Here is a 10,679-nt window from a genome sequence, read left to right as displayed (position 1 = left end):
TGGGGTGCTCAGTGTACATTAATGAGAAATAAAATGAACTTTTTTGATTTTAGCAAATGGCTGCAATGAAACAAAGAGTGAAAAATTTAAAGGGGTCTGAATACTTTCTGTACCCACTGTAAGTGCTCTTTATTTCTCAAATGAAAATGTATGATGCACACTTTCTGAGGGAGAAAATATGAAGCTTACTTCTTAACCATGAGAACGGATGTTAATACACATTAATCTTTGCACATTTTCTACTATATGGTTCTGTGTCCTGAGGGCAAACAAACACACTCAGTTCAACTTGTCTAATACATTTAATACACATAGTTCCTCATATGGTATTAATGGTGACCGCTCAAACAACACCCTATACCCTGTATGCAGTAGGCAATTTGTTCATTTTTAATAGGGTGGACGTACCAGTACAACAGCTCCATGGATTTTTCAATGCATAGCACAGTGACAGCCGAAATACACAGGGCACGGATGCGGCGCGACACATCTGCTGAAGCATGCTTGTAGCAGAAAGGAAACTCAGTAGAGGCAATGTGACACAGCTAAACAACCTTGTGGGTGTTTTGACATTTTAATTTAAAATAAATCAGCGCTGCATTTCTTTCGTTCTGCTAACACGCAGCATTAGTAAACCAAACAAACCTAAACTGACTTTTTTAACTGTACTTGCTACAAATCAATCATCAATAAGATTACAAATTCTAGATTAAGTTAAGAAAAAATGAAGAAAAAAAAGATATATATACATATATATACAGTATATATATATACATATACATACAGTGTGTATATATATATACACAGTATATATACATATATACAGTATATATATATACATATATACAGTATATATATATACATATATACATATATATACATATATACAGTATATATACATATATACACATACATATATATACATATACATATATATGCATATACAGATACATATACACATACACACATGTGTGTATATATTTTCATATATACACTGTATATATATCCAGTTTATATATATATACTGTATATATGTACCTGTCACCTACTTTACTTGAGTGTTTCCATTTTATTCTTAGTATTTTAGTTCACTACAAGAGGGAAATATTTAACTGTTAACTTCACTGCATTTATTTGAAAATAATAGTATTCAGGCTACTTTGCAAATTCTTAATATAAAATATAGAAATATATGTGTGACTGTAGGCTTACAGTAAATATTTCATTTTAAACGGGCCTTTCAGCATTATGAGTATACTTTTACGTTGTATTTATGTAAGTAACATTTTGAATGCAGGAATTTTACTTGTAACAGAGAATTTTTACATTTTGCTCTAGAAAACAACTAAATCAATAAAACACAAAGGTGGTATTTATATGAATGAAAGTCAAGAGTGATAAACGTGAAGGGGTCCGTGTTCAAGACTGTTTGATTGGGTTGCCGAGTTGCAGCGGGAACAGAGGGCTCCGTTACTCCCAGCAGGGAGAGAGGGCTCAGCGAGCACTAACCTCACGGCCCCGGGAAGCAGCACAGTCCGGGCTAGCATTGCTGTAAAGCTGACACGCTGCAGAGGAAAAGTGCACGGAGAGAGCCAGACAGCCCACTGTTGAGAATTGTAAAATATTTTTGTCCATAAAATAGACTTTGACTGCCCGCTACAGTCTAGGTTCATGGGAAACATTGTATATGTACATATATGTACAGCTGTATTTATATTTATTTGTATGTATGACAGCAACAAAAAGCAGAGTCAAACATCAGAACTTATGGCCCAGTAAATTCCTACCACTGACTTCATATCTTTGAGTAAGCATTTTAGGAAATCTATTTTAATATAATACTCACTTGCACATACCTGCATGTGATCGTTCCACCTGTCCTTACTGACTGTGGAAAGATCCCTTTAAAAAGTAATTTGATTGTATAGATGGGGGTAGAAACCCACATGAAAAAGGACTGTGGATTTTGTCACCCATCACTTACATTGAATTTGATTTTAGAAGGGATCTCTTATTGCATCCAGTGTGGAGAAGAAGAATAATTACAGCCACCAATAAGTCTTTCAATGTAGGCCTACGTACGGGCATTTCAGTTTCAACATCAAAATGAAGCTCTTGCGAGGCACATGTTGGAAGTGATGAATTAGTATCAGACATGTCTTTCAACATTCATATTACCCTTCAGCAGCAAAGAGCAGACTCAAAGAAAACAGAGAAGACAACGGGCTTCTGGTAAAACAACACTATTTGGTAACAAAATGGCTGACTTTAATTAGTGATAAGTAACCTAATGTTACAACTAACAAGTGATTGCCATTGTATGCTACCTCGGACAGCAAAGACACCACATGTTACATAGTGGAGCGACTGTGTGGAGAGCAGGGCCGTCCTTCAATCAGAGGATCAGCGGTTCGATCCCCGGCTCTGGCTCCGCTAGTCGCATGTCGATGTGTCTTTGAGCAAGACACTTAACCCAAAATTGCTCCCGTAGCTGTACCTACAGTGTGATATAATCTGAATTGTAAGCCGCTCTGGATAAAAGCATCTGCTAAATGACTGTAATGTCAGAATGACATTTATTCTGACTTTATCTTGCCAACACATGTTAAATAAGGTCAGTATTGGCCTCAATCTAGCAATCAGATTGGTGCATTAAATATGGTATTGTTTTTAGTATTACAGTCATATATATAACCCTGTGGGCTGCATACTCTACCTGTGCCTGTGTAGTAGCAGGTCTTGTGCATTTTGCACTTGAAGAGCTCCAATCCCATAATGGAGTAAATGGTGACCATGAAAAGGACCAGTAGGGTGATGTGAAAAAGAGGCAGCATGGACTTCAGGATGGAGTTCATCACGACTTGAAGGCCTTCAGGGGACAACAGGACAACAGATCAGTATTCCTAAAGTATTCTCTCCAAGCAAGCAATCATTCATCGACATTTAATAACTGCGAGTGAAATTAGTGCCACACTTCTGTAGAACGTTGTCAGAAAGCTTTATTTCTAATAGTAATATAAATACTACCACTAAGAATAAAATAAAAAAGATGGTACAATTATGTTAGGCTTGATGAAATGATATAATGTAAGTGGTTCAAAGTATCTGATTCAAGCAGACCAGTTACTCACTGGGGACTCCAGAGACCAGTCGGAGTGGTCGCAGGACTCTGAACGCCCGCAGAGCTTTCATGTCAAAGCCACCACCTTTTTCTCCCACTGGAGCCTCCACTCCACTGATGTGGTTAGAGGCATCCACAAGCACACTGAACAAGCTAGAGGGATACAAACAGAAATATCAGATGGTTGTTTAGAACGTTTAAAGTGAGCATCCTTCCTGTTGTTAATGTTCATTAAATGGTGTTTCTCCTGGTGCATCCATGTTCCCTCACTCACATCCTTTCCTCTAATAGATGTCCTACCTGCTGAAGATGTGAGTGAGTGATGCAGGAAAAGAGGCAAGGAATGGGGGAAATCTGTTTTTAGTAAAATGACATGTTCTTTTCTCTCAGGCGTAATCTGAAGGGACATCAGTTCGTGATGAGTGTGGCACAACTGGATCAGCTGTCAGTCTTTCACAGCTTAAAGTGTCCATGCTGAGTATTTGTATTTGCACAGAGTGATGAAGTTTACAGTTACCACAGCCGGTGCTCTAGTTTGTCTCCATGATTTATGTCCTCTCACATGGCAAACACAACATCACATATCCTAAGTGTGCTTCCCCTTAAGATGAGTTGTTCTACAAGCATCTATCCATTTGTTACTACTGGCAGCAACAGGGTTATCTATTTCATTTATTCATTATTTGCACGTGCATTCATTTATACTCTGTTCATACATTTATTATCTAACTATCCAGATTATGATTTTAATAATATGTATAGATAATTCAATAGCCAATTTTATTTTAGGAAAGAGAAAATAATGTAAACGTATCTTTAGAGGATAGTTTCTACTTGACACACAGAAAGTGAACCCTCCAGCTGTGTTCAGCTTTCCTCTCTGAACAATGGAGTTCATGTTATTGTCATAAGGTTCCATGACTTTGTCCACAAGGCATCTGAACACACAATTCATTGAGACAATGTTCATGAAATGTGGGGTGTGGTGTTCCCACTCATTACAAATGAAATGGTGTGACAGTAGTGCATCACAAAAGGTTCAGGCCCATTCATCAGATTGACACACTTCCTCTTTTAGACCCCCATGTGCATGTGCTTGAACACACACAGACACACACACACACACACACACCTCACTCCCCTTCTTGCTTTCCATGGCTACCCCGACAGGAACATTTACTCACAGAATGTTTTACTCACAGAGCTACCTGTGGGCATTCTCACAAACTATATAGATAATATGGAGCTTTTCTCGCAGCTCTGGTATATAAAGATTTTGTGAGGTCTTACTCACAATTGATTCTGTGCAGCTAAATTATTTATTTATATATAAAATCATGGACGGGAACACAACAGATGCTATTTTGTGTCACTACTAAAAATATTGAAAGTGTTTTAAAACAAATGTCCGTGTCAAATGTTGACACAAACTAGTCTATGATGAATAGCACAATAGGTTTAATCTGAGTATTTGTTGTAGTCAAAATAATCCAATATGTTGTGCTTTCTTTCAGGTCAATGAAGCCTACAGGCGTGTTGGTACTGGAAGTGTTTAATTTAGATACACATGGTCTAAGGAGTGTTACAGTAGAAACCAGGGTGCTTTCATTTATTGATAGTGGTGAAATAGTTGTGTTAAACTGAGCGGTGAAAAACCACCAGCGCCCAAGCCATGCTGGCAGAGTGTGAGGGATGTTCTACTGCACAGCCCGGCGAAGTAAACCAAAGCGTATCTAGATTATGTGATGAAGGCGTGCTGGTTTGCAGAAAAAGCAGTAAGAGTCTGTTGCTCTTCATAACTGTGGCTGCTTGTTATTTATTTATTCTTTTTCAAACTGATCTGCTTACCAATTAGTGACAAATATGTTCATGTATTTTGGTGTTCACCTGCTTTTATTGTTGAACTTGGCGATAAGCATACTACAGCCTCACTGGTTTAAGAAGCAGTAACAGGACATGTTTGGTTTCCTGCAGTAACTTACGGAGTGTAGTGCAATGAAACTAAACTCCAACTGAATAAATTAGCAGAGGATACCAAGACCTCAATGGTGCAGCTCGCTGCGACTCTGTCCTGCTGTCAGGACTCAGTGGAAACACACGTGTTCACAACTTGGTGCAGCGAAATTAATGTGGACCGACCAGGCTCATGGTAAAGCAGCATTAGACCAACTGCTACACACACACAATACACAAACCTCTTATCTTAGGTTTATCTGAGAGATGCAGCTGAAAAGGTTCAATCATCATCACAACAGGTAACACAGGACCACTTGCAAGGGCAGTATGGACCAGGGTCAGCATCAAACCCACGTTCCTCTTGGAATGAGCTGACTCAAACACTATCACTACCTTTTCACCACTATTTTGCAAAGCAATGACACAACATAAACAGCATATAGTAATGTGGCCATTCAGAACATTACATTACAAACACAATGCCCTCAACAGGAACTTATACACTTACCCAACGGATACACAAACAAAGTCCAGAATGTTCCAGCAGTTTCTTAAGTAAGCATCTGTATGGAATAGAAATCCATAGGCAATGATCTTCAGGAAACATTCTATAGAGAAGATGATGAGGAAGATGTACTCCAGGCTTTCCTGTAAAACAACCACAATGGCTTTTGTTTGAATCTGTGTTACTTGTAGTCTCAAATAACTTGTTTGAGTACATTGGTTGCTTATATTTACTGACAGCATTCTGACATATTTGTAATTTTTTTGAACATATTAGAAGTTCTCGAGTTATTTCTTCTGTTGTACCTGTGTTGATGAGGCGTCAGTGTCAAGGTGTTGTTTTCACTCAGGGCTTACACTGTAGGTTGAGTAGTGAAGTCACCTCCCCTGCTCATGTTTCTTTATGAGAGTTTATCAACTTCTGTCTATTCATGTCACTTACAAACTCACACACCACTGAAAGGCTTTATGGCCTCTCCCATTTCAGCAAAGGTATTCAGTGAATGTCTATTTTAAAAGGCGCAGCACACACACAGTGCCCTTCAGGAGTGTTAAACTGGTACATAGGCCTAGTATTGTCCGTGTATCATTGTCCTTGGGTATAATCAAATCAAATTAATTCAAATTAGTTCATTAATCATTGTAATACAAAATAATCGTTCATAGAAGTTCATTATCTTCTTGGTGGATCATTCGTTGTTTTGTAGAAATTCTGATGTCAAGTTATAATCTCAGTGGGTACATCTGTACAACCTAATGTAGTCCAATACAACAGCTACAACAGATCTATCTTTACCAACTTTACAATGTTCAGTTTTTGTTGACATTGTTGGAAATGTGTAACTTCAACAAAAAGGTCCAAACACAATAAGTAATAAATGATCCCGCATTTTTTAATCAATCATTACAAAATGAGGGATCTGCAATTCTTTGAAAATAAAATGTAATAATACTGTGCATTATGTAATAACCAACCAAAATTGATGTCTTCGTCCATACACACGTGATATATATATATATATATACACAGTATATATATATATTTTATATTATTATTTTATTGACAGGTTATATTTTGAATAATTAGGCATTATTCAATCTTCCCAAATATTGAATGAGACCCATATGAACTGTGGTGCCTGCATTGCCGTTATACAGTATTTGAGTTCAATCTTAGTCTATAGCCACAGAAAAGCAGTACCAAGATAAGAATTGTATGGCAAAATTGAGGGACTTTGTTTTAGTGTATTATAATGTAAAATGAGATTACAAACATTATGTAATGCAGCTTGAATGCTATTTTTAATAAAAGTAGCCTGATGCTGTGGTCACACCAAATGCAAAGCAAATATTTTGCGTGACGAGATTACATACAAAGTCAATGCAAAGCAGCGAAATGGACGCGAGTGGACAAAAGAATCAAAAGAAAAAAAAATCAAATGTGTAGTTCAAATATTTCAACTCAAGCAACAAATAATGTGACGCTGTCGCGAAAGCCTATCAGCGTTGAGATTTTCCTCCTGTCATCATTGACGTTCTTGAATCAGAAATGGAGGAAAAAAATATGGTAGCCGTATGTGGACACCCAGATCTCTACGATACCTCATATTTATACAGAGACCAGACGAAACTGTGTGTATAAATGTATGTGTATAAACCACATTGTAAAACAATAACGCTGCCGCCATATTTACGCCTATATGATGTTATTTTGAGTGTTGATGGAGCAGCTACAAAGTTAGCAAAGCAACCAAACTTTGCGTTTGGTGTGAACACAGCATAAGGCAGAGAATAAAAGTGTATAATCATGGTGGGCTAAAATATTGTATGATATGAAAAACATTAACATTTGGAACAGGAGATACAAATGCTATTATTCAAAACTCGCTAGGTAATCTTAAATTGGAATTTATTTGAAATGTTCAATTTATGAAATATGGGGGCCTAAAAATTACTCAAAACTGTACGGTAAATGGGTGATCCTTAACTGGATTTGAATTTAAAGTTTCTCATAATGTCTTAAGGATTTGTTTTTGTATCAGTTCAAATATGAGGAAATTATAAATTATATCATTATAGCAAACTTTCCTGAAATGTTCTCAAAAACAGTAAAATCACATGAAATGTAATATGGACATAGTCTAGGTCACACGTGTCAAACTCAAGGCCCGCAGGCCGAATCCGTCCCGCCACGTTATTTTATGTGGCCCGCGAATCCACCAGCAAAAATTAATTTGGAAAAGTCAAGTCGAAAGTTGGTTAGACTTGAAAATAAAAATATCCCCATGGTCGAAATTATGAGATAGCATGTTGTGAAGTATTATCACCGTGGCTGGACATTGATTACTTGTCCTCCTAACAGTCACTTGGTAACAATATGGTTAATTAGTTATTACCTTTTTTTTTTAAAAACAGGTGGACAGGAGAGGGAACAGCCCGTAAAGCGGTTTTCCAACAAGTGATTGAGTTGAAAAAGATCGACAAATAATCCCAAAATGTCCACGAAGAGAAAGATTGATGCAGAGGGAAGAAGATGTAATTCAAGATGGGAAAGCGAATACATGTCTGTGCTTCAGGGAGAAAAACAGGTCTGTCTTCTGTGTTATGATGCGTGTCGGTGATGAAGGATACAATTCACGTCGGCATTTTGACACCAAACACGGAGCTAAATTTAGCCTCCAAGAAAAACATCAAATTATCCAAGAATTAAAAGGCAGACTGCAATCACAGCAGAATATATTTACAGAAGCTACAGCCCAGTGCATGCTAAAGGTCTGTGAGCAGGTGTGCTCCGATCAGATACAGACTTTTACAAATGTCAGTTTGTGAAGAAACACCATCGCAGACCGAGTTCAGGAACTAGCAGCAATCTAACAACACAGCTAGCTAAGAGACGAGATACATCATCTATCAATGTTTATAAGAGGCTCAAGGCAGACCTGACTCTCAGTGAGGAACTCTTGGATGTAGCTGCCATGCACGGGACGACGGCAGGGAGGGACATTAGTGATGTAGAGAGGTGACAAAAATAGCTTTGAACAAAGTTAATGTAATAACTTGTGTTTGATATTTGTCTTTGTTATTTTCTTTAAAAGTTTGATCTTTGATAGAGTAATGTGGGTTTCTTCACCCTAAATTAAAATGATTTATGTTATAATAACAGAAATGTGCTTAAATATATTTTTACATTGATATAACTGCATGTACAATATTTTTACACTTGAATAAACAATAATCAAAAGCAGAGACAGTTATTTAACAATATGTTAGGAGTAGTTACAGTTATACAGTCTTACAGTTACAACCGGCCCTTTGAGGGAAACCATGATGCTGATGTGGCCCAGAGTGAAAATGAGTTTGACAGCCCTGGTCTAGGTCATCCTGAACAGGATCCCTGTGGAATTTTTTGTCCCATGCAGAGAGTGGACCCCAACCGGGAAGTGTAAGCATATTTCTGGTTCATTATGATACTGTGGTGGGCCTACCTAGAGTGTATGTAATTAATGGGAAACACTGGATTAGTCATGAAAAAGAGAACCCTGCGAGCTTCTTTTTGCGTTAATCAGCAATAAAGTTGTAGCATGATGTGTTGACAGGTTGTATCTAGTCGGTGCTCTCCTCTCCTCTTTCAGTTTCCACGGTGCAGGTACTCCTCTCGTGTGTCTCGGCAGCAGTGTAGTGGCCTAGTAACCTACCTGCTGCGTACTGAGCTTGCATTTTGTGTCATGGTGGTCATTTTGTGATTTTAAGCCTGGTATTTCTGGGCTGCATAGACATAGAGGGCTATGTTAATTATAGATGCCACATTGTCTTCTTTGCCACTCGTAGTCTTTCAAGAGAGGAGTGTACGATAGCGCTGTCATGTGTCGAGCAGCAATTATAGCTCAACTATAACTTCTCAAAACCTTCTTTCTTCTCCGTGTAGATCATAAATCATTGAATAGAAAACCGACTCATTGACATTGGTGGAGACATTTTAAAGTTATAGTGCTTGTTACCCAGACAGATTATAGCTCCCCTGTATAGCTTTACATTGTTTGTGTGCGCTGATCTGTCTGAAACACTACCAGCCAAATTTGATAAAATGTACTGCATTGTATTACTACTGCAAAGTTACACCTCAAATTGTTCTGCAAATGTTGACATCTGTCTTATGGTCACTATTTTTCTGACTGCTGAGCTCCTGAAAAACTGCAGAGCAATAAAGTGTGTGGTGTTTCTATGACAACCAGTAACTGCGAGTTGTCATGTCTTCAGCTGAGACTCAACTGCATTAAACAGTTACCAATGTGGTCAATTGTATGGATTGATCTTTTCTTCGATTTTGATTGTTTGCAAACGTGACAGAAAATATAGATAATGTAAATGTTGCAATGTATTGAAACCTTATAAAAACATTATATGGCCTGTCCTCAATGCACCCCAGGGTACCAACTTTGAGAACCACTGGCCTAAACCACCATCAGTATCTACAGTATATTATAAAAACTAACACAAGCATGCTGACGTACCAAGTTGCTGTTGGTGTTGTTGCTGTCTTCCTCAGGCATGGGCAAGTACACAGCCAGGGCCACACAGTTGGCAAAGATGGCCAGTAGGATGATGATTTCAAAAGGTCTGAAAGTGATTTATAGGAAGCTTCCAGGCTAATCACCATAGCTCATATAGATTTTCCCACATTACACAAATTAAATAACAAGCACCTTGACACACACTCACACATACACCTACAGCTGTGCTACTACTAGAACTCCAAACATATACCATTTAATGACTACTGAAAGTAAATATGGTGTAAGGTAGCTACAATTACATCAAATGTCATTGTAAAATGTAATGTATAGGGACACTTTACTACAGCAGGATACTTCCACTCCACAATACTGATGCATGACTTGCGGAAGGGATTCCTGAGTGTCAAGAAGAGGAGAGAACGTGCAGGCCTCGGGTTGCCTCCTGTAGACATCAGCTTCTTTAGCTTCTCCTTTTGTTTTCTCTTCAGAGTTTCCTCATCCATGATGTAGGATGACAATGGGGGACTGCTGCTGTCTGCCATTGTGGCTTCAAGAGATTTGCACCAAGTTTACTTTGATTTGGA

General features: G+C 38.0%; 1 protein-coding gene across 1 annotated transcript; it reads right to left on the bottom strand.

Moving 5' to 3' along the window:
- Positions 1-5,319: 5,319 nt before the first annotated feature.
- Positions 5,320-10,679, bottom strand: LOC116399055 (dihydropyridine-sensitive L-type skeletal muscle calcium channel subunit alpha-1-like). Its single transcript, XM_031875900.1, has 4 exons — positions 10,450-10,679; positions 10,093-10,198; positions 5,586-5,725; positions 5,320-5,347 (listed from the first exon to the last, which is right to left on the bottom strand). The coding sequence occupies exons 1-4, from the start codon at positions 10,635-10,637 to the stop codon at positions 5,320-5,322; spliced, it is 462 nt and encodes a 153-aa protein (XP_031731760.1). The 5' UTR covers positions 10,638-10,679.

Source organism: Anarrhichthys ocellatus, unplaced genomic scaffold (assembly GCF_004355925.1).
Source record: "Anarrhichthys ocellatus isolate YVR2014 unplaced genomic scaffold, GSC_Weel_1.0 scaffold99, whole genome shotgun sequence".
In the NCBI taxonomy this organism is placed as follows: Eukaryota; Metazoa; Chordata; class Actinopteri; order Perciformes; family Anarhichadidae; genus Anarrhichthys; species Anarrhichthys ocellatus.
This window is presented reverse-complemented; position numbering and strand designations above follow the sequence as displayed.

Bases quoted from the DNA above. Each gene is read 5' to 3' on its own strand.
- LOC116399055 (XM_031875900.1), bottom strand. From the start codon at position 10,637: ATGGCAGACAGCAGCAGTCCCCCATTGTCATCCTACATCATGGATGAG. The intron at 10,199-10,449 runs GTATCCTGCTGT...AATCACTTTCAG, and splicing joins ATCAGTATTGTGGAGTGGAA to ACCTTTTGAAATCATCATCC. The intron at 5,726-10,092 runs GTACGTCAGCAT...GTTGTTTTACAG, and splicing joins ACAACACCAACAGCAACTTG to GAAAGCCTGGAGTACATCTT.